The sequence below is a fragment of the Papio anubis genome, chromosome 15 (assembly GCF_008728515.1).
Source record: "Papio anubis isolate 15944 chromosome 15, Panubis1.0, whole genome shotgun sequence".
NCBI lineage: Eukaryota > Metazoa > Chordata > Mammalia > Primates > Cercopithecidae > Papio > Papio anubis.
The window spans coordinates 14,194,929-14,220,225 of NC_044990.1; the positions used below are offsets into that span (position 1 = coordinate 14,194,929).

Genomic DNA, 25,297 nt, shown 5'->3' on the forward strand with positions numbered 1-25,297 from the left:
AAACCACATTCACTTAGGAAATACCAGTAATGAACACTGTCCATGTACTTGTTATCCACTTTTGTTCTTCAGTTACTCGTATTTTATTATATTAATTTTCATTTATTTGGGAGTACTAAGTGAGCCATCTGTTTTAAAAATTTACTATAGTTGATAAATGGCATTATATCAAATCATAGTTTATATCATGTAATACTATTCATGTTCTTAATGAATTGAACAGGTAAACAATAAAAAGACAAAATGTGCAAAGCTTTTAAAATTTCTTGTCCCAGTAAGCTATGAATTGCTATAACGTAATAAGCCTCAAAATATCATTAAGAAATAGATAAGGATTTTGTATGAAACTGTTACACCTAAGATAAAAGTTACACAGTAACTTTATACAGTAAAAGTAACTATAGAAAAAATATGCTGGAAAAAAATTATACTTTGTCGTCTTTGAATAACTAAAAATAGCACCTAAGGATAATAGCCCTCTAAGGATTTGATACCAACTTAAAATAAGTTATCATTATGATCCTGTAGGAGAGAATCTTAGAAATATCTGCCTACTTAGTAGTGGCATGTTTTATAATATGAGCTTAAAATTATTAAAACTTCATTTCATTTAACCAATAATTTAGACTTTTTTACCAATTAATCCTGAATTTATCTTATTTGAAAGTAGAAACATATAAAGACAATTTGTAACACAGGTTATGCTACAGTGATATCATTAGTGATACTGAGTTGCCAAAGCTTTAATTGTGTAGAATTCATATTATACTACATTCCACAGTCTACAGATTACTTTTAAGAAAGGCTTTTTTAAGAAAAATGTTTGTATTTCTTCTTAAAAGTGAATACTTTGTGTGTTTAATTTGTAAAATAATTCCTAATAAACCAGTGTCAAAGCCTGTAAGAAACAAAATTTAGAATCTTTAAATAAAATCTTTTTCAAACTGATAGTCATATTTTAATAAAATAGTAACTATTGTTAATGAACCTAAAGTAAAAAAAAATACCCTAATTTTGAAATAGATAGAGGTGTAAGTGATACTAAATATTCTTTATGTGTACTATATTTTAAAATACAGTATTTATGAATTTTCCATCTGGATCATCAGCAACTTTCAGAACCTATTATCTATCCCTCTTGAGTTGTGTTATTTTATAAAAGAAAATAGGAGTATGTTTTTATTCTACCTATTAAGAACAAAGATGACACATCTATACTATACAATATTCAGGGAATCTACATGATACTATTGGAGTTACTCCATGGTCATTCTAAGGTCAGGGAGTGGAAGACTAAAGAGAACTAAAGCAATTTTATCTCCAAAAATGATTCTCCTGTAACCTTCATCACAGTTTACAAGACTATGGACTTTAGAACTGAGTGGAGAGTTGGGAGTAAATACAGAGGATGTAGAGAAGGTGAGGGGGAAGCTCTCCCTGGAGTGATCTATATATAGAAGTAGAGGGAAGAATCACAAATTGATGAGAGAAATTTAGTATTGTGCCTTCTTCCTGCCTCTTAATGTGCACTCTAACCCATATCAAAAATATCTCTTCAGAAGAAATAGGAAGTAAATGTCAATAATTATTACAAAGCACTTAATCCAGTAAATGTTGAAAAACTTAATTCAAAACAGATTTTGTACTGCCAAGGACCCAAAAGATAAGGAAAGACTGAGAAAATATTCCACAGACTGAGAAAATATTCCAAACTGGAGAAGACCAAAAAAGACAAGATAGATTATTACAGCACTTTTTGTTGTTGTTGTTGATTGTTTGTTTGTGACAGAATTTCACTCTTGTTGCCCAGGCTGGAGTGCAATGGCACAATCTCAGCTCACTTCAGTCTTTGCCTCCAGGGTTCAAGCCATTCTCCTGCTGGGATTACAAGCGCCTGCCACCATGCTGGCTAACTCTTTTGTATTTTCAGTAGTGATGGGGTTTCACTATGTTCGCCAGGCTGGTCTCGAACTCCTGACCTCAGGCAATCCACCCACCTTGGCCTCCCAAAGTGCTGGAATTATACGCATGAGCCATGGTGCCTAGCCTTACAGCACATTTTTCTAGATGATTGCAGTTGGTAAAATTTGACTGGGGTCCATGATCTGGATGGCAGTATTGTTATCAATGCTAACTTCCAAAGTTGGAGGGTTGATGGTGCTTACACAGGAATGTTCTTGTTCTGAGAAATACAATGGAGTAGTTAAGGGTAATAGGGTACCATACCTGCAACTTCTAAAAAGGTTTTCAAAAGATTAGTGATAATGGATATGTACAGGAGTGGGGTGGGGGGAGTAGATTTTGTTAATATTGGGAAAACCTAGATAAGGATAAAAATAGGGGTTTTGTACTATATTTGAAATGTTTCTATTAGTTTGAAATTATTTCAGATTTTTTTAAAATTTTATCCCTGCAACTTGAATTAAAAGTGAAAGTGATTTTTAAAAAAGTACAGAAGAAATCATTTATCCATTGTAAATGAGCTCAGAAACCTTTTCCTTGTAATATTCACTGTTAGTGGGTTTGCAGTAAAAAAATAAAAAGAATCTCATGTATGTTGCTAAAACAATGTAAATGAGGATTGCTGGAAACAAGTCCTTTGCAAAACATTTTGCCAATGCACATCAAGAGCCTCAAAAATGCTGATAATCTTTGACCCAGCAATTCCCCATCTGGGGACTTGACCCAACAAAATGACTCAAAAGAGGGGAAGAAAAACTATTTTAAAATATTCACCGCAGTTTTATTTGGAAAATCTGAAAAACAATATCATATTGTGGGAAGAGTGGAAAGCTTAGTTTCAAAAAAAAAAAAAAGATTCAAAAAAAAGAAAGAAAACAGATTTCGTGTATTTTATATAAAGATTTTATATATACAAATTTCCAGGACATCCATGTAAAAGTTAACAAAAAAAGTAGTGATAGTTCCCTTTAGGGTTCCAAGATGGTCAAACAGGAACAGCTCCAGCCTCCAACTCCCAGCATGAGCGACACAGAAGATGGGTGATTTCTGCATTTCCAACTGAGGTACTGGGTTCATCTCACTGGGGTGTGTTGGACAGTGGGTGCAGAACAGTGGGTGCAGCCCAACGAGCGAGAGCCAAAGCAGGGTGAGGCATCACCTCACCCAGGAAGCACAAGGGGGAAGGGAATTCCCTTTCCTAGACAAGGGAAACCTTGACACACAACACCTGGAAAATCGGGTCACTCCCACCCTAATACTGCGCTTTACCAAGGGTCTTAGCAAATGGCACAAGAGGAGATTATATCCCATGTTTGGCTCAGAGGGTCCCACACCCACAGAGCCTCCCTCATTGCTAGTGCAGCAGCCTGAGATCTAACTGAAAGGCAGCAGCGAGGCTGAGGGAGGGGTGCCCACCATTGCTGTGGCTTAAGTAGGTAAACAAAGCGGCGGGGAAGGTCGAACTGGGTGGAGCCCACCACAGCTCAAGGAGGCCTGCCTGCCTCTGTAGACCCCATCTCTGAGGAAAGGGCATAGCCAAACAAAAAGCAGCAGAAACCTCTACAGATGTAAATGTCCCGTCTGACAGCTTTGAAGAGAGTAGTGTTTCCCCCAGCATGGAGTTTGAGATCTGAGAACAGACAGACTGCCTGCTCAAGTGGGTCCCTGACCCCCGAGTAGCCTAACTGGGAGACATCCCCCACTAGGTGCAGACTGACACCTCACATCTCACAGGGCTGGGTACACCTCTGAGACGAAGCTACCAGAGGAACGATCAGACAGCAACATTTGCTGTTCAGCAATATTCACTCTTCTGCAGCCTGTGCTGCTGATACCCAGGCAAACAGGGCCTGGAGTGGACCTCAAGCAAACTCCAACAAACCTGCAGCTGAGGGTCTTGAATGTTACAAGGAAAACTAACAAATAGAAAGAACATCCACACCAAAACCCCATCTGTACGTCACCACCATCAGACACCAAAGGTATATAAAATCACAAAGATGGGGAAAAAGCAGTGCAGAAAAGCTGAAAATTCTAAAAATCAGAGCGCCTCTCCCCCTCCAAAGGAATGCAGCTCCTCACCAGCAACAGAACAAAGCTGGATGGAGAATGACTTTGATGAGTTGAGAGAACAAGGCTTCAGACGATCAAACTTCTCCAAGCTAAAGGAGGAACTACAAACCCAGCGGAAAGAAACTAAAAGACCTTGAAAAAAGATTTGACAAATGGCTAACTGGAATAACCAATGTAGAGAAGTCCTTAAACGACCTGATAGAGATGAAAACTGTGACACGAGAACTACGTGACAAATGCACAAGCTTCAGTAACTGACTCGATCAACTGGAAGAAAGGGTATCAGTGATTGAAGATCAAATGAATGAAATGAAGCGAGAAGAGAAGTTTAGAGAAAAAAGAGTAAAAAGAAATGAACAAAGCCTCCAAGAAATATGGGACTATGTGAAAAGACCAAATCTACATCTGATTGGTGTACCTGAAACTGACGGGGAGAATGGAACCAAGTTGGAAAACACTCTGTATGATATTATCCAGGAGAACTTCCCCAACATAGCAAGGCAGGCCAACATTCAAATTCAGGAAATACAGAGAACACCACAAAGACGCTCCTCGAGAAGAGCAACTCCAAGACACATAATTGTCAGATTCACCAAAGTTGTAATGCAGGCAAAAATGTTAAGGATGGCCAGAGAGAAAGGTTGGGTTACCCACAAAGGGAAGCCCATCAGACTAACAGCAGGTCTCTTGGCAGAAACTCTGCAAGCCAGAGGAGCGTGGGGGCCAATATTCAACATTCTTAAAGAAAAGAATTTTCAACCCAGAATTTCATATCCAGCCAAACTAAGTTTCATAAGTGAAGGAGAAATAAAATCCTTCACAATCCAGCAAATGCTTTTAGATTTTGTCACCACCAGGCCTGCACTACAAGAGATCCTGAAGGAAGCACTAAACATGGAAAGGAACACCCGGTACCAGCCACTGCAAACACACGCCAAAATGTAAAGACCATCAATGCTGGGAAGAAACTGCAACAGCTAATGAGCAAAATAACCAGCTAACATCATAATGACAGGATCAAGTTCTCATATAACAATGTTAACCTTAAATGTAAATGGGCTAAATACTCCAATTACAAGACACAGACTGGCAAATTAGATAAAGAGTCAAGACCCATCAGTTTGCTATGTTCAGGAGAACCATCCCACATGCAGAGACACACATAGGCTCAAAATAAAGGGATGGAGGAAGATCTACCAAGCAAATGGAAAACAAGAAAGGCAGGGGTTGCAATCCTAGTCTCTAATAAAACAGACTTTAAAGCAGCAAAGATCAAAAGAGACAAAGAAGGCCATTACATAATGGTAAAGGGATCAATTCAACAAGAAGAGCTAACTATCCTAAATGTATATACGCCCAATACAGGAGCACACAGATTCATGAAGCAAGTCCTTAGAGACTTACAAAGAGACTTAGACTACCACACAATAATAATGGGAGACTTTAACACCCCACTGTCAACATTAGACAGATCAATGACACAGAAAGTTAACAAGGATATCCAGGAATTGAAGTCAACTCTGCACCAAGCGAACCTGATAGACATCTACAGAACTCTTCACCCCAAATCAACAGAATATACATTCTTCAGGCACCACATTGCATTTATTTCAAAATTGACCACATGGTTGGAAGTAACGCACTTCTCAGCAAATGTAAAAGAACAGAAATTATAACAAACTGTCTTTCAAACCACAGTGCAATCAAACTAGCACTCAGGACTAGGAAACTCAATCAAAATCGCTCAACTACATGGAAACTGAACAACCTGCTCCTGAATGGCTACTGGGTACATAACAAAATGACGGCAGAAATAAAGATGTTCTTTGAAACCAATGAGAACAAAGATACAACATGCCAGAATCTCTGGGACACATTTAAAGCAGTGTGTAGAGGAAAATTTGTGGCACTAAATGCCCACAAGAGAAAACAGGAAAGATCTAAAATTGACACCCTAACATCACAATTAAAAGAACTAGAGAAGCAAGAGCAAACACATTCAAAAACTAGCAGAAGGCAAGAAATAACTAAGATCAGAGCAAAACTGAAGGAGATAGAGACATAAAAATCCCTTCAAAAAAATCAATGAATCCAGCAGCTGGTTTTTTGAAAAGATCAACAAAATTGATAGACTGCTAGCAAGACTAATAAAGAAGAAAAGAGAGAACAATCAAATAGACACAATAAAAAATGAGAAAGGGGATATTACCACCAACCCCACAGAAATACAAACTACCATCAGAGAATACTATAAACACCTCTACACAAATAAACTAGAAAACCCAGAAGAAATGGATAGCTTCCTGGACACATACACCCTCCCAAGACTAAACCAGGAAGAAGTTGAATCCCTCAATAGACCAATAACAGGCTCTGAAACTGATGCAATAATTAATAGCCTACCAACCAAAAAAACTCCAGGACCAGACAGATTCACAGCCGAATTCTACCAGAGGTACAAGGAGGAGCTGGTACGATTCCTTCTGAAACTATTCCAATCAATAGAAAAAGAGGGAATCCTCCCTAATTCATTTTATGAGGTCAACATCATCCTAATACCAAATCCTGGCAGAGACACAACAAAAAAAGAGAAATTTGGACCAATATCCCTGATGAACATCGATGCAAAAATCCTCAATAAAATACTGGCAAACCGAATCCGGCAGCACATCAGAAAGCTTATCCACCATGATCAAGTGGGCTTCATCCCTGGGATGCAAAGCTGGTTCAACATACACAAATCAATAAACGTAATCCAGCATATAAACAGAACCAAGGAAAAAACCACATGATTATCTCAATAGATGCAGAAAAGGCCTTTGACAAAATTCAACAACCCTTCATGCTAAAAACTCTCAATTAATTCGGTATTGATGGGACATATGTCAAAATAATAAGAGCTATTTATGACAAACCCACAGCCAATATCATACTGAATGGGCAAAAACTGGAAGCATTCCCTGTGAAAACTGGCACAAGACAGGGATGCCCTCTCTCACCACTCCTATTCAACATAGTGTTGGAAGCTCTATCTAGGGCAATCAGGCAAGAGAAAGAAATAAAGGGTATTCAGTTAGGAAAAGAAGAAGTCAAATTATCCCTGTTTGCAGATGACATGATTGTATATTTAGAAAACCCCATCGTCTCAGCCCAAAATCTCCTTAAGCTGATAAGAAACTTCAGCAAAGTCTCAGGATACAAAATCAATGTGCAAAAATCGCAAGCTTTTTTATACACCAATAACAGACAAACAGAGAGTCAAATCATGAATGAATTCCCATTCACAATTGCTTCAAAGAGAATAAAATGCCTGGGAATCCAACTTACAAGGTATGTGAAGGACCTCTTCAAGGAGAACTACAAACCACTGCTCAACGAAATAAAAGAGGACACAAACAAATGGAAGAACATTCCATGCTCATGGATGGAGGAATCAGTATCATGAAAATGGTCATACTGCCCAAGGTAATTTATAGATTCAGTGCCATCTCAATTAAGCTAACAATGACTTTCTTCACAGAATTGGAAAAAACTACTTTAAAGTTCATATGGAACCAAAAAAGAACCCACATTGTCAAGACTATCCTAAGCCAAAAGAACAAAGCTGGAGGCATCACGCTACCTGACTTCAAACTATACTACAAGGCTACAGTCACCAAAACAGCATGGTACTGGTACCAAAACAGAGATATAGGCCAATGGAACAGAACAGAGCCCTCAGAAATAATACCACACATCTACAGCCATCTGATCTTTGATAAACCTGACAAAAACAAGAAATGGGGAAAGGATTCCCTATTTAATAAATGGTGCTGGGATAATTGGCTAGCCATAAGTAGAAAGCTGAAACTGGATCCCTTCCTTACACCTTATACAAAAATTAATTCAAGATGGATTAGAGACTTAAATGTTAGACCTAAAACCATAAAAACCCTAGAAGAAAACCTAGGTAATACCATTCAGGACATAGGCGTGGGCAAGGACTTCATGTCTAAAACACCAAAAGCAACGGCAACAAAAGCCAAAATTGACAAATGGGATCTAATTAAACTAAAGAGCTTCTGCACAGCAAAAGAAACTACCATCAGAGTGAACAGGCAACCTACAGAATGGGAGAAAATGTTTGCTATCTACTCATCTGACAAAGGGCTAATATCCAGAACCTACAAAGAACTCAAACAAATTTACAGGAAAAAAACAACCCCATCAAAAAGTAGGCAAAGGATATGAATAGACACTTCTCAAAAGAAGACATTTATGCAGCCAACAGACTCATGAAAAAATGCTCATCATCACTAGCCATCAGAGAAATGCAAATCAAAACCACAATGAGACACCATCTCACACCAGTTAGAATGATGATCATTAAAAAGTCAGGAAACAACAGGTGCTGGAGAGGATGTGGAGAAATAGGAACGCTTTTACACTGTTGGTGGGACTGTAAACTAGTTCAACCATTGTGGAAGACAGTGTGGCGATTCCTCAAGGATCTAGAACTAGGAATCCCATTTGACCCAGCCATCCCATTACTGGGTATATACCCAAAGGATTATAAATCATGCTGCTATAAAGACACATGCACACGTATGTTTATTGTGGCACTATTCACAATAGCAAAGACTTGGAATCAACCCAAATGTCCATCAGTGACAGACTGGATGAAGAAAATGTGGCACATATACACCATGGAATACTATGCAGTGATAAAAAAGGATGAGTTCATGTCCTTTGTAGGGACATGGATGCAGCTGGAAACCATCATTCTCAGCAAACTATCACAAGAACAGAAAACCAAACACCACATGTTCTCACTCATAGGTGGGAATTGAACAATGGGAACACTTGGACACAGGAAGGGGAACTTCACACACTGGGGCCTGTTATGGGATGCGGGGAGAGGTCAGGGATAGCATTAGGAGATATACCTAATGTAAATGCTGAGTTAGTGGGTGCAGCACACCAACATGGCACATGTATACATATGTAACAAACCTGCACGTTGTGCACATGTACCCTCGAACATAAAGCATATTAAAAAAAATAGCCTGATGTCTTGATATTCTGTCTGTCATTAAACATTTAAATGTGTTTAAGTATTTTGAAGTCTAGCAGTATATAGACTAACATCCAAAATGATTTAATGTTTTGGAGTTGCATAGGTGGAGATTAAGAGTATATTTATAGCACAAACCTGCAAATTCTGACTAAGCTACTAGAATAAGTTGAAATTCAACTGATCTCTTCCTCTATGTTAAATAATGACACTATTTCAATTTCCCTGTTGTTAAATTCTACTGTGAAAGTTAAGTGCTAACTGTGTAGAATTTCTGCTGAACACTTTGGTCAAAAAGTTTTATATTGATTACCTGGTAGCAACAAAAAAGATTTTAGGAACAAAAGAACATTTTATAGATGGAACTTTCAGAATGTCTAGAAGTATTTGAATTAGGTATCAAAGTTTTCAGAATTTTCAACATGTTGTATACACTGGGAGAACAATCTTAAATTACTTAGGAAATTTTTACATGACCATGAACGCAATCCCTGGGATTTGGCATAGATTTCGTCTTATCTATTAATGTAGTAAGTATACGGTGGCTCAAGAATATAAGCCTTTATTAATGTAATAGAAGTGAAACTGATTTTGCAGACTTCATGTTTTAATAAAAATATCTTGAGTCATTTGATTTTTTCTAATATCCTAAATTCAACTAAACATTTTAAATTATAGTTAAATTTTCATGTGATGGGAAGGAACATTTAGCCTTCATTTGGATTTCGTGACATTATTTTCAGGCAATTTATTTGGTGCCTCATATATATTAATAATACATTGGCAATGCTCTCTTTTAAATGAGCAATCAGAATTGGATGTAATTTCAAGGAAATAATGGATAATAATTTTATTTCATATTTACTTTGAAAAGCTTTCCCTTCAATTTCATTATTAAAACTTGGTTGACCTTTTTCAGTTGGAAAATATCCTTTATACTGATGGAGATTTTCATGCTTTTTTAGTAATACTAATGAGTTGAATAATTTATGAGGTTGTCATGTGCAAAAGATTTTGTGTGATTTGATATACTTTCAGCCTCTGGTGTTGGAATGTGATTAATGAAAACCTAGAGGCATGTAATTTTTTCCCTAATGGTTAGTGTTCTAATTTTGCATGTATTTAATGTGTTATTTAGGTGTTTTCTAATAGTAAAATCTCATACAAGTGAAAATTTAATTGATTACCATGAGTTTTACAGACCATAGCAATGGAACAGTATAAGGAAAATATTTTAAAACTCATAAACTCATCTTCTAATCTGCAGAATTCTTTTTCTTTTGAGCAAATTAGCTAATAGGGAAATGGTCGAAAAAGGAGGGTTTTGTATATTGTTTATATATTAGAATAAAACTTAAACTAGTCAAATTCTGGTGCATTGCTAGCATGTCAATATTGTAGTTGTCGAAGAATGCTACAAAATCTTAATAAGTTTGATTGTCTTTTTTGACTGTCAATTATTATTTAGGCCTCTGTTGCCCTTTCATAAAATTACAGTGGAACAATATTTCATCAAAAACTTAAGATTACAAGTGCCTCCATGTCTGTGATCAAAGACATCATCTTAAATAGGTCTGATCAGACATCATAGAAGAGAGTAGTCTGCTTCAGCCTGAGGAAAAAAAAAACATGGAGCGAAAATGACAAAGTTAATCAGTCATTTCTTTGGCAGTAAATAATAAGATATGCTGAGAACTGCAAATGAGAACATTCTTATGTTCCTCAGAGATGTGTCTGCTTAACACCTGATTTATCTAAGCTTGTGAAGCCATCAAGATATGACCTTGATGAATAAAAAGCAGCTCTGTAATGAATCTGGAATTAAATTAGTTTTGATGGTATATGCATGGCTACTGTAATGTGCTACTTTCAGTCATCAAGAATAAGAAAGGCAGTGAGAATAGAAAAATACTAAGACGGCTATACAATTGTTGAGAAAGAAGCTATCAAGTAATCTGACTACATTTTTTCAAAGACTTTATAGTTCTTATAACATGTGAGAGAGATGACTTGATTTTTTAAAACCTAATAACCTATTGGTTCTATTATGTAGAGACGCTAGTAAACATCTTCATTGTTGTTCATTGAAAACTCCATTTTGGTTTGTGTATTATTATTTGGATCTCCTTGTTTGGAATGAAATAGGTAATCTGGTTACGGTTTAAATCGTTTATTGAAAGTCCATGACGTAAATTTTTAAAAAGAGAGAGGGAAAGACATGCAGGAAGTGTCTGTCAGCTCTTTTTGGTGTAGTGTCATATTTTAGTATCATAGCCTTGTCTTCACCAATAGTTTTTACAGTCTCTTAAAATAATTTAAATAGGTTATATAAAGGCTAAGTTACAAAATATTCTTACAAAATACATTTTACAGATATTATATAGCATTTTTCATATAAATAAATGTTCTAACAAGCCACTTAGTTTTCTGTCAAAGGTTCAGCTTGTAGACTTTATACAGATTCAGAGGACTTGAGTAACTTTATTAATTTAAAAGCATTTATTGAATAACTTCTACATACTATGCACATGCTAGATGCTGGATTTGGAGATTGAGACAATCAGTTTCTTCCATCTAACAGCACATGGTTTAGTGTAGTGATTCTCAACTGGGGTGGGGGTAGGAGTGCACTGCTGGCATCTAATTGGTAGACACCAGGAATGCTGCCTAAAATACCCTACCACATACGGGAGAGCTCCCCACAACGAGAACAGCAAAATTCCATCCCAAAATATCGATTGTACCAAAGTTTGAATAACCCTAGTCCAGTGGAAAGGAATAAAGACAATAAACATTTGTCATAGAGGGATGTAGTAGTTCCTAAAGGGGCACAGGGAGAGACAGTGACTTACTGAGTCTGATTGGAGTAGGCTTCAAACAAGTAAAGGCTTATGAATTGCCTCAAGATTATGAATTTACCAGGTTATCAGGGGAGTAAAGGCAGAGGTGATAACAGAAATTATCATGGCATGGAGACAAAGGACCCTTACTCCTTTGAATGGCCTTAATATTTGGCATTTGATGACAATTCACTTTGTAAAGGTTTCAGAAAGTATTTTTATTTTAGATGTTTCATATTCCTAGATAAAACAAAAACCATTTGAGGATAAACCATTTGAACTTCTATCAGTTCCATTTGGAACATTCACATTAATACAATTCTTTGTGCTTATTACTCAGTTGCTATTTTTTATTTAATTGATAATTGATTTTTTTCCTTTTTTTTTTTTTTGAAATGGAGTTTCACTCTTGTTGCCCAGGCTGGAGTGCAATGGTACGATCTTGGCTTACTGCAACCTCTGCCTCCCAGGTTCAAGTGATTCTCCCACCTCAGCCTCCTGAGTAGCTGCAATTACAGGCATGCGCCACCATGCCCAGCTAATTCTTGTATTCTTAGTAGAGATGGGGTTTCACCATGTTGGCCAGGCTGGTCTCGAACTCTTGACCTTAGGTGATCCACCCGCCTTGGCCTCCCAAAGTGCTGGGATTACAGGCATCGGCTACCACGCCCAGCCCGATAATTGATTAATTTTAAGGTATACAAACAGATTTTAACCATGCCGTTCATCACTTTGGGTAACAACATTGAAGGATGGATTTTCTATAAAATAGGTCTAGAAGGATGGTATTTCCAAATTACTGACTGGCATGGAACTAATTTAGATCATTGTTCAAAATCTTGCTTCTTGTAGACTAATTTTTGGTAAAGTGTACACACAATCGCATTTATAAGTGATTACAATATACAATTATAATATTTTAATCTAAGTATATTAAAAATGTTATGGGAGCTCAGTAAAGAGGGTTGCCTAACTGAAGAAATATATTTTAGCTGGAGTCGAAAGGATGAATGGAAGTCTTCCCAAGCCAATGAGTGGGAGAGTGGCATTGTGGAAAAAGGGACCACATAATACAACATAATGTATTCAAGGAATGGAAAATGGTACTGAATAATAGAACACAGGATAGTGTGAAGATGAGGCTGAAACACAATGGTGGCCCTGCTGTGAAGGGGATTGTCATTAATTGATTTTTATTTGGAAAATGACAAACCATAGAAATTAGGTGACGTGCTAAATAATAAGTGATAGATAAAACTAACTCAACCCAAATACCAGTCTCTTACTCTACAGTGTGTTGTAGTAAACGCATTTGGAATTTCCTTAACTGTAAGGGCATTACTGAACATTTCCCTGCTGTAAAGTTTACCTGCTAATATTTGGTTGACGCTTATAACCTATTGTCTGTAAAGATACATCAGAACAGATTAACTTAGTATCATTCTCAGGATATGTATTCTGTGCCATTTAGGAAAATATTTTTAAATGTTTTGGTGTTTTAAAAAGTGCTTTTAGATCATCTGTATCAGCACCACCACTTAGATATTTCATTTTTTAATAATTAAAGAGACTTAAAATCTCTTTCTTCCATGTCTCTGGGCCAATTGCTTACCTGTCTCAAAAGTCTCCTGCCCCCATTTTCCACCATCTCACACTTTTAAAGTGAATTGTCCACATTGGACTTTGTGATAGCCTTAAAAGAAGACACCAAGCCTCTCATGGAAAACCAGCCCGTATTTATTGTCTCTGTTTATTTTCCTTAAATTGTCTATACAAACATGATTTTCTCCCTCACATTTTTAAAATTCTTATCGTAAATTCTTCATTGAAAATTCTAATCTATAGTAATCTGATTTCTGGTTGTTAATGCTGTGTAGAGCAAAACCACCATTCATTTTTAGCATAATGTAATTAAAATATAATATAAATGCTAACTTGCATGACCTATCAAAGCCATTATGTTTGGGATATGCCATATCCCAAATGAAGGCCATGTTGTCATTAATGCCATCTTAATTCTTTGACTTCTTGCTGGCTCCTTCCCCTACCTTCATGACCCAGGCCACCTTCACAAAAATTGCTGCTCCATCACAATGATCAAATAGGGAATTGACATTTACTAAATGTGCCAGAGGGATACAAAAATCACTCAATAATTGGATTGAGATCAAAAACTGAGAATATTGTCTTAGTGCATAGGCTATCTGCAAGATGGAAAAATAAACTTGTCTCCTATTTGAAAATACATGAAATGGAAAAAGTTTAAAACTCTAGTAAACAAGGAATGCTAGACGTGAAAAAAAAAAAAAAGAAGAAGAAGAAGAAGAAGACACTAAGCATCATTCCTGAGGTAATGTCATTTACTGTGCAGGAAAGTCTCCCCACCCTCGCAGCCCACTCTCAAGTTGTCCAGTTAATCTTTTCTTTCATTCTAATGGTTGCCAAACTTTCTAACTCACATTCTGTTGCTCACCAGCCATCTACCCGTCTTGGTACATGATACAGGTTCCTTTCCTTTGTGCCTCCCTCCCTGCCTCCCTCCTTTTCTTGCTTTCTTTCAGAAAAACATATGCTCATTATAGGAAATACCAAAAAAAAAAATGCCAAAAACATTTAAAGAAGACATCCATGTAAAGATAGCTGTCTTTATCATTTCCATGTATTTATTTCATGTTAGTCTTTTTCTGTGTGTATTTTATCATAGGGACCAAACGCTAAGCAATGTACTCATATAGTCACAAAGATGAATAATGCATCATCTCTGCTCTTTATGATATTTAGAGAGTTCCAAAATGACCCAGGTTTTCATATATGTTTTATTATGTTTTTTCACAAGTAAAATGTGCCCTGTGATTTTTAATATAATGAAATCCCATTTTAAATAATTAAAAATCTTAACTTCATGGCTAATCAAAATCCTACCAAGTAATATCCAGTCTAAAATGTGGAGAGAGTCTGCGTTTACCGTCATGTATATTCTTAAAATATGGTTTATCAAATTTTCTTTAAAAAGCATAGAATGCAGTTTTCTACGTTGACTCCATTAAGATTATTAAGTTAACATTTCATACTTATATAGTCCTTCACTTAAATTCAATAATATTTTCTTGTACTTTTTTAATTGCATTTTTCTGTTTAAAAATGCTGTTTATGAATTTCCCATTTGTTGGTCTGCTCTAAAAAATATTGCTTACCTATGAATATTTTGAATTAGGAATAAAATGAAATTCCGTTTTTGCTGCCAGAACCAAATTGTAAAAATGCATTGCATGTCTTTGAAAATCAGTATACTCTATTAGCAGGCCTGTCAATATAAAAAGTGCATTCCATTTCCACCTCTTGCTCTAATAACCTTTTCTGTGTTACTCTGAGGCAGTTCACATAATCAGAGTATATTGTCAGCTTACTGGAGTTGGGGAAGCATGAAATGAAAATCAAGTTAATATTGATCCAATTCTTTTCCTTGCAAGTGTCCTTGATGTCCTTTTCCAGTGAGCAATAACTGTTGGTGTTAGGTAGCCATTTTCTTCTCTTCTTTCTTAAATTCCAATAAATTGTTTACAAGCATAACTAATCTGAATACAAATTTAACACTTGGGATAATTTCCATGTGTTAATTCCCAGATTGCTAATGCTGCACATTACTATACCACTGAACTGTTTTCCCCCAGCTTTTCAAAACATAGCCTACCTAAAGATGTAATATTTATATCTAGTTTAAAATAAAAGTCTGTACAAGTTCCTTTTTGGTAAAAATACATAAGATGCTGTACTCTGACTTTTATGTAATATAGTCGTATGCTAAAATGGACCATAAGTGTCATGAATTATTGGTCCATGTAAGGAATAGCATTTTTGAACCAAGTTTATTATAAATTTGAAGCTGTTGTCTTAGGTTTTTAATTTTATAGTGGTATAGATAATATCTATTTTGGATTATTCAATATATTCTCTGTCAACAAAATTAAATTGAATTGGGAATCATGGTTAGATCCAACTTATTCAAACTAAAATATCCACAACTAAGAAAGAAGGAATTGGATGGTTGAACTATCCAGACTTTATATCTGTATTTATTAAATTTGCTTAGTAAATACTCAGATTTTTACTTAAAATGTGTTTGGAACAACAAATAGAAACAGTCTATTTCATGTGTAGGAATACTTTCATAAAATAATTTTATATTGATAAAGTGAGGCTTCTGACTCAATATCAGGTATAAAAGAGTGAGAAAATGCTTGAGATTTCTGGTCATTCTAATTTAGTGTTTTTATTCAGTATCACTAACAATTTTTGCCATTGGGATTTTTCTATTGAAAGGTCTGTTTTCCTTTCTTTTTTTTTAAAAAAAAATAGTGTTTTATAAAGAAGATGATTTAATTTTTTGTCCTTAATCTTCATTAGAAAAGTGATCTTTCCTATTATAATTTTTTTCTTAAGGAAGGATACACTATATGTTATAAAGTGAAACACAAAATTAAAATTTGAATTTAGATGATTTACAAAGAAAAATATTTACTTATTAGTAAATGATTGTTACAGTAGACTGTTCTAGTGTGTATCACTTTTATCTCACAGATAAACTAAGGCAAGCATAAAATGTTTTTGAACACTAGGTTCCTCAGTATAAGAAAAAGCATTCTTTCAGGTTTTTTTGAAATGTTCAAAATTGTAAACTTCTCAGTAATAGATTGATTCATACATATTATTGCACAAGATTATGTCATATCTAGTGTAATTTTCTGAGAGGTAGATTCATCTTAAATCTTTTTCCTTTTAGTGGAAATTAAATAACATCATATAGAGTTACTAAAAGCACTAGTCTGAAAAGGTATTTGTTGCTCAGACTTAATTTTTAATGAGAAAAAAGTAAGCTTTAAAATTTCCTGAAGTATTCATGTAATTAATGCACTTTAAAAAGTATTTAGGTTTGGAAATGAATTGCAACATTTCTTCCTACTAAAAGAGTGGTAGACTTTGTCAAAATACATTGAACAAGCTAAAAAAAAAATTGAGAAATGGTGTATAATGAAAATAATTTCTTCTCTGATAAGGAATGCCATCCTGTCCAACTGATTTCTGAGTGTTTAGAAATAGAATTCCCTGATAATACCTTTAGGTAAAAATAAAATTAGACCAGATTTCAATTTTGCCAGTGTCCTCCCAAAGATCTTTTTCCAAAGATGAAAGGAAGCCTATATTAAATGCATTATCTCTTCTTGAGAAAGCAGTTCTTTTCCTTCAAGTGTCCAAGATGCTAAACATATTTATATTATTAAATATCTGCAAAATTAAAAGTACATGTCAAATACATTGGTACTTTATGTAATTTTATTTAATAATATCTTTAAATGAATAAAATAGTTATGGAAAACATACATTACATTTAAAATGTAAGCTATTTATACTACATTCAATTTCCAAAGGTGTTACTTCATAACACTTGACCTTCATGCTATCCTTCCTGTCTTCAGGGAGCATCCAATCTAGTGGAAGCGATGAAGGCTCATTCATGCTTTAATTAATACAAACACTGTTATAACAGCATGGTGGAAGGAAGAATATTAACTCCAACTGAAGGAAAGAAAACTATCACTTGTTGAATACCTGATGTTGGATAGGTATTGTGCCAAGACCATAGATTCATGCTTTATCTTGAGTTTTTTAATCCTCAGATAAGCCAGCTTTTCTTTTCCCCTCTTTACATAAATCTTATGCAAAACTATTATAAGCAATACAGCATTAACTATGTTCCTTTTCAGTTTTAATTATGTACTCAGTATGCTTTTTACCCTCTTGTTTTATGTTATCAAAAATTTAATAAACATTTTTGAAAGCATACTATGTAAACAATCTCCACACATTTCCATTGTCTCATTTTAACTTTGCAATGATCCTGTGAAAGAAAATGTGGAAAATACTTAATATTACTCTTCTGCAAATTTGGAAACTGAAATTAAGAGGTTGGTCTGAATTTTTTTAACATGTTTCTAATGGATATTGGTGGGGAACAATAACTTAGGCATGGCAAATCAAATAGTCCAACTCTCCCACTTATGAGGCAACTGTAAAGTACATGAAAAGTAACAAGTAATGTGCATGTAAAATGACTAATATGTAAATTGTGTTTATGTGTTTTCATTTACTCAACAAACATTTAGTACCATTTTGACAAGTGAAATTAAAGTCCAGTAGAGAATCCCTAAACTAAAAACACTCCAAAAATGAACAATGATAAGATATGATGACTTCTTTCTAAGATACAAATGTTATACAGAGATGGAAATAATCAACCTGACTGAATCCTGAAGGAAAAGGCACGTAAGAGATTTTATGTAAAAGAAATTACATACGTTGGACTTAAAGATTTGAGACAACGTGGCATGTATACAGACAAAAACATTCAGCTTTTAGAGAATATGAAGTGCAAAGAAGCCAAATCAGTAAAATAGTGAGGTTAAATAAGCAGAGGCTAGATCATGAGCTTTAGACCATATGTTTAAATGATACAAATAAAATAACATTGAAAATGTATTATTCCATGGTTGATATATATTAGATAGATATACATATACACCTCTATATACCTATGTAAATATACCTATATATAACTTTTCAATAAATACATCTATATATAACTATATATATACTATGTATATATACTATGTATATAAGTATATATAAATACCCATAAATATACCTATATATAACTTTTCAATAAATGAAAACACCATAGTTCCACAGTCAATATAAATAATAATAGCATAAGCTGGTGAAAAGCTGAGTCTACACTAAAACTGGCTTATTATGGGGTTATATCTCTTTTTTATGTGTATTAGCCACACATATGATTTATAGCTAACCTATTGTTGTTAATTACTTTTTTCTTTATTAGTATAGATGTTTTAGAGTTGATTATAGGAGGAATTCTTAAACAGAAATAAAATACTATATTTTTCTTTACATTAATTGTTTATTTTTATCGATAGAAAAGAACATAAAGAGCACATGAACTAATTGCTTTGCCTTGATCGTGTGGCCATTCCAGGTAGACATATTCTTTGATATCGTTAAGAGGAGCTAATGTCTCCAGTTTGTCATTTCTGCATTTTAACTTATGCTTATTTAAAATAACAATAAAACTTTAAAATGGTAATTTAAAATATCGCAATAAGAGTAACAATAATACTGGAATATAGTAACAATACTAGAAACATTTTAGTTCTGCTGTTACTTCACCTTTAAAATATACCTTTTTTCACATGGATTCTTGGTTATTAATAGAAATTTTATGAAAAAGGAACTTTAGATTTGTGCAATGCAATATTCTGTATTACATAACATTTTCATATACAGAGCTTTATATCTATATATTTACTCAGAAGTCAGTCTATAGAGTGCTTTCATGTGTTGTCACATGATATAGAAAATAACATAAGTATGATTTTGGATTTAGCTTCCTTGAGCTATAATTCAGTGGCATTTTTTCTCCTTAAACTTTTAAATTTTTTGGTATTTTAATGTTTTCATAGGCCATAGCACATATATATGTCTATCCTACCCAGCTTTACACATAGTATACATTTTCAGATCCAAGGCGTTCTGGTAGTTTGTGGTATTCGCTTGTTAATTTCTTGATGAATGGCTAAAGAGGCCAAAAAGTGCACTCGGTCCAACAGTCTTCTGAAGATAGATGATCTCAAATAAATTCTCTTCCCAATCAGATTTTGATTTGTTGGGTGTTAAACCAATTCTTCCTAAGGACAGTGTTTACAAGCCTTGTAATGAGACAGCCCTTTGAGACCTTACCTCTTTTTGCCTGTAATTTTGATGAATGAAACTCTAATTCATAAAGGATATTGTGATTGAAAAGCACCTTTAGATCTCATACACTTTAATTTAGATAAATGTTTGGTGCAGTACCATAAAATCAGGAAGTTTGCTGAGCTGCAAACTGAACAAGGATGATAAGCTTAGTGTGTTGATATGGATTAGTTTACTATATATCTTTTAAAGTCATGATTGTTTTACTACTTTAAAACCAGAGGGGATAAAATTGAAAGCTTGATATACATTTCAGAGCTCACCTTTCTTCTACTACATTTTCTTCATTGGTAAATATTTATTTTGGTAATACAAAAGTAATATAAAGCTTTTTTTACTGACAAAGATTGCCCCTGATTTTTATATAAGGAAAAACTTGCCTTTATTAGATTACTCACACTTAAAAGGCTTTTTTGACTTTATTGTAAAAAAAAAAAGTTCTTTTTCCTGTAAATACATAGATTCTCCAGCTTGCCACAAACTAAAGGCAACTCACTGAGACTCCAAGATATCCTGGGAACTTCAGACTTTTGAAATAGGCAAGGGTAACTGTAATGTCTGAGTTTATACATTTATTCAGGATTTTTAAGGGTTTGCTCTGTGCTAGGCAGCGTGCTAAGTACTGAGAATACCAAGACAAAAACATGTTTCCAGGCATGAAGGAACTTGGAGGCTTTTGTGGAGATAAATAAGCAGTTACAATACCTGTAAATTCTGCAGTAGCAGGGTTCAAGAGGTATGGTGGAAGCGTAAGGGAAAGAGCACACAAGGGCTCTTAAGAAATCAGAGAAGGGAATAGGGTGGTGGGGTGAACTTGAACTTCAGTTCAGCACATGTTTGTGGCACAACTGCTGGCCGCCAGGCACTGAAGCTACAGAAATGGGACTACAGCCTAGTGGAGAGGACAGACACATCATAGGTAACACCTATACAGTGCAGTTGAATTGTGTGTAAGCTGTGAATGTGCGGTAGGGTTTGTTAGGAAAGACAGCTGAAGCAAGTGAGTTTTGAAGGGCAAGTAGCAATTAGCCAGGCCAAGGGGGAAAGGTAGTAACATACCCTGCAGAGGGAATAACATTAGCATGGGTAAAGAGGTATGTGAAAGCATGACATATTTTGGAAGCTATAAGTGGTCCAATATTGCTGAGGAGGGTGTGGTGAAAACACAGAACTGGTAATGAGAGGATAAAAGGCCTTGGTAAGCCATGCTAAGAAGTTTGGATTTTATCCTCCAGTCTAAGTCTTGCTTTAGGTATACTTGATAGGGAGGAGTTAATGAATAATTTTAATAGGAAAATATCCTCAACTTATTTGTGTTTTATAAAAATCACTCTGACAAAAGTATGGAAGGTGGTGTGAGTAAGGCAACTGTTGACACCCTCTAGACCAAAAACAGTGATGGCCTGAACTAGGGCCGTGGCAGTCACCATGCAGGATGAATTCCTAGGTTTCTGCTAAAGTACATGGTTGGCCAAAATACGAGGAGGAGAAGGAGCAAGAGACAATTAGCTCAGTAAGAGAAATGTTCAGTTAATAGTATTCAGGCAAAGTCCAGAAATACAGCTAAGAAGACCTCAGGAGAGATTTCTGAATTATTAATCATTGGATTTGCCTCTTTTGTTCTCAAATGATGCAAGCTCTGTATTTCTGTTTGCCCAGGAAGCAAACAAGTTATAAAGATAGCTACCCTCAGAAGATTACTCTTTTGCTGGCTTTATATCACCAAAAATCAAATAGAATTAAGATAAGGTTCTGAAGCATTCAGTGATCTATCCCCAATCTTTTATTCCAGAAATAATAATTATCTGTGGGCCAGTGAAAGAACAGTACACATGGAACCCATTTAATTCCCCTCCCCTCCAATGTAGCATTGATTTGTAATACTATTTGTCTCTGAAGTATTTATCAAAATATATATTTAACAATCTATTACTTTATACATTTATGGTATGTATTAACCATGTGCTGTAAATGTGGTTATCCAGTAGGAGCTAGGATGACAGACTATACCTCTCAGCCAGTGACACTCTGTAATGGTATTGTGATATGACTGTGTTCCTCAACATGTGTTTTTACTCTGGTGGCCTTTGAGTCAATTTTTTCATATTTTAGCAAACAGAATTGGCCTATATTCACTGAGAAGAAGAAGTATGCAAAATGCAAAGAGAAAAAGGAAAAAAGCTAACTATTTTACAGTGCAAGTTGTATGACAGCCAGATGTAGTTGCAAGAAAATGGTTGAGGCTGGGCACAGTGGCTTATGCATGTAATCCTGGCACTTTGGGAGGCCAAGGTGGGAGGATCACTTGAGCCCAGGAGTTCAAGCCCAGCCTGAGAATATAGTAAGAGCCCATCTCTACCAAAAACAAAAGTAGCCAGGCATTGTGGTATGCGTCTGTGGTCCCACCTACTCAGGAAGCTGAGGTAGAATGATTGCTTGAGCTTGGGAGGTCGATGTTGCAGTGAGCTGTGATCATGCCGCTGTACTTCAGCCTGGGTGACAGAATAAGACCCTGTCTCAAACAACAACAGCACAATGGTTGAGCAAATATTAGTAGGCAGTAATGGACTGTTGGAAGTTCTATGGTATGGGCCTGGGTGAATTGACCAAAAGTATTGTAAACTTTCGACCAAAGGCATGACATCATTTGGAGAGCCATTGTCTATGTTTCAACACCGTAATGTCCCCTAAAAATATAATACGACACCGTATAGGACTGATTTATAAGGCTCCCATTTCCAGGAATATATCCACCACACCAAATGAGATACGAAGACGTTTTCCTAGTTAATGCTGCTCCTTGAAGACTATATCCTAATACAGAATACAGTAAATTACAATGCTTTCTTCTAAATGGAATTTCAGCTTCAAGTGATATAAAAGTATTTCATGTGTGTGGTGTTTGTGTGGGTGTGGGTGGTGTATGCATTTATAAAGGTGCTTTCAGTTCAGATAATTTTATATTAATTGTCACCTGCCAAAGCAGGTGTCTGAATGTAACTATGAAAATAATTGTTAAGCAGTCAAATTCTTGAGGGATTCAGATGCATTCATTTCTAACTTATACATTAATGCCAGGTCAAATCTTGCAATATTTACAATATTTCAGTTTTTCTGCTTATTTTCATGTGTTTTGGTTTTGGCTTTTTATGTGTTTGTTTGTTTTTTGAGACAGAGTCTCGCAGTGGCGGGATCTCAGCTCACTGCAAGCTCCGCCTCCCGGGTTCACGCCTTTCTCCTGCCTCAGCCTCCCAAGTAGCTGGGACTACAGGGGCCCACCGCCACGCCTGACTAATTTTTTGCATTTTCAGTAGAGACAGGGTTTCACTGTGTTAGCCAGGATGGTCCCCATCTCCTGACCTCGTGATCCACCCCCCTCGGCCTCCCAAAGTGCTGGGATTACAGGCGTGAGCCACTGCGCCCGGCCAGCTTTTTCTGTTGTTATATATAGCAAAATAAGGCTATCATTTCAGAAAAACCAGTATTTATTTCACTAATTGCTAAAGAAATAGATATTATGAAGAAGCTTTTATGTCTCCATCATTTCTAACTCCGCCGTCCTGTAACTTTCCAATGATAATCGTTTTTCCCCTCACATGTGAATGGTTTTTTGTTTTCTGCATACCAATCTCATCCACTTTCAAAAATGATCTGCTAATTAGCTAATTAGCAATTGATTAGCTAATTTAGACAAAGTGTGATTATGTAAAATAGTGTGATTTTAAGAAAATAAATTTGGGGTGAAGTACAGACTTTTGTGCAACATACACTGATCTTAGAGCCCTAAGACATGGCTCTTCCAATCCTAAGACGTGGTAGAGTTATTTTCTCTAACATTAGCAATTGCTGGGTTCCTCCAAAATGCATGTAGTTTCCTCATCTTTAAAATAAGGGTCAGTGATTACAGCTCCTCACACCCCATGTTTCTCACAGGAAACCAAACAAGGTAAAGAAGGTTACAATGTTCTATAATTGTAAAGTAATATGTAAACGCAGCATATAATTATCATAAAGCAATCAATTATTTATAATACCTACTATAAGCAGAAACAATCATAATAACCTAAATTATTATATTTTCGTTGTGATTAGGCACGGAAGAAGATGTAGTAAAGTCAAAGAAAACATTCAGAAGTCAAGCAATAGTGAACCAGAATGCAGAGACAGAACTTATGCTGGAAGGAGACGATGATGCAGTCAGTCTGCTACAGGAGAAAGAAATCGACAACCTTGCAGGTAAATTTTAAAATATGTTTTTCCTATTTGTTGTAAATGAACACAAAGCTACTGAATTCAAAATCTGTCTCCTAGTAAATGAATGAGTACCAATGGTTGTAACAATGCTCAATCACATGAATGTTAAAAAGTTACTTTATCTCATTTCTAATATTGAAGACAAGACCCCAAAGTAATGTGTATGTTACTGGCAATAAATGAATATCATCAAATTTCTAGGTAATGAAGAGCAACTTTTTATATAGAAGAAATAATAATAGTATCAGTTATTCACATCTGAGTGCCTATATTATAATTGGGAAGTGGGACAGGATGACAGGCTCATTGATTTACATGTGTCTCCAACACTCTTAAGAGCCAATAGGTCCTTCACCCAGGTGCCAATTGAATTTGCCATTTCCTCCCATTTGTCACTGTAAAGAATGTCTCTCTCCACTCTTGTTTTGTTCTGTAGCCTCATATTCCTAAGCCACCAGCAGATATTCTTTCCCCTACTGCCTCAGTTTTATCTTGTTGTGATATATGTCTGAGATCAATTCTGGATGTGATTCTACAGTGACCAGATGGGGTATGGATATCTTAGCATATTCACCCATAACCTTTTTTGGGTTTTAAGCCACTTTGAGAATCTGATGAAAGCAAATGGCTTCATGAAGAGGCACATACAGTTCTGTACACAATGTTAGTGATCACTGACCCCTGAAAATCAGTCCATGGAATTATATCCCCAACCTCACCTTAAAAACTCCTGCTTCAGAGTCTCAAAAAGTAGCTGAGTCTTAGTTCTATACTTGCAGCCCACACAAGGTTGAGGTGGCAGGTGGCAATAGAGAGGTGGACTTATATTTATAATTCTTGACACAAAATCACACTTGTTGCAAGGAACTGAAAATTATCTGGCATGGCTTTATGAAAGTCTCTAGTGATTTATTTCTACTGGTTGAAAGAGTTCTCTTTTCATCTTCAAAGAGAAGATGTTACTGTTAATTGTAAACTGGAGATAGCACATTATTCTCCATCTTCTAGATTAAGAAAGAAAATATTTAATAAGTTTACTCTAATGCTAGTTCCTAGATATTTCTATATTATTAACATTTCTGTATTACAAAAACTATTTTTTTTTTCGATTTAAATGTACTCTTAAGTCTGTGACCAAATGTTTGCCTCAAATTCTTAAGTAAATGTTCAAGTTTTGGTTTTGTTGTTTTCGTGGTTTGTTTTAGTAGCTCAGAGATTTTTATCTGAGGCCATTTGGAAATTTAAGCTAATGAAGGTCATTGATTCTGTTTGTCCCCAGATGTGTTTTCTT

At 35.4% G+C, this 25,297-nt stretch overlaps 1 protein-coding gene across 11 annotated transcripts in view; it reads left to right on the forward strand.

Annotated features, from left to right (window-relative positions):
- Nucleotides 1–25,297, forward strand: part of NBEA (neurobeachin) — a 739,922-nt gene that overhangs the window by 480,051 nt on the left and 234,574 nt on the right. For all 11 annotated transcript variants that reach the window (XM_031655705.1, XM_031655707.1, XM_031655708.1 and 8 more), the window contains one exon: nt 23,845–23,988. In XM_031655705.1, coding sequence (XP_031511565.1) covers nt 23,845–23,988 — 144 coding nt within the window. The remainder of the gene's footprint in view (nt 1–23,844; nt 23,989–25,297) is intronic.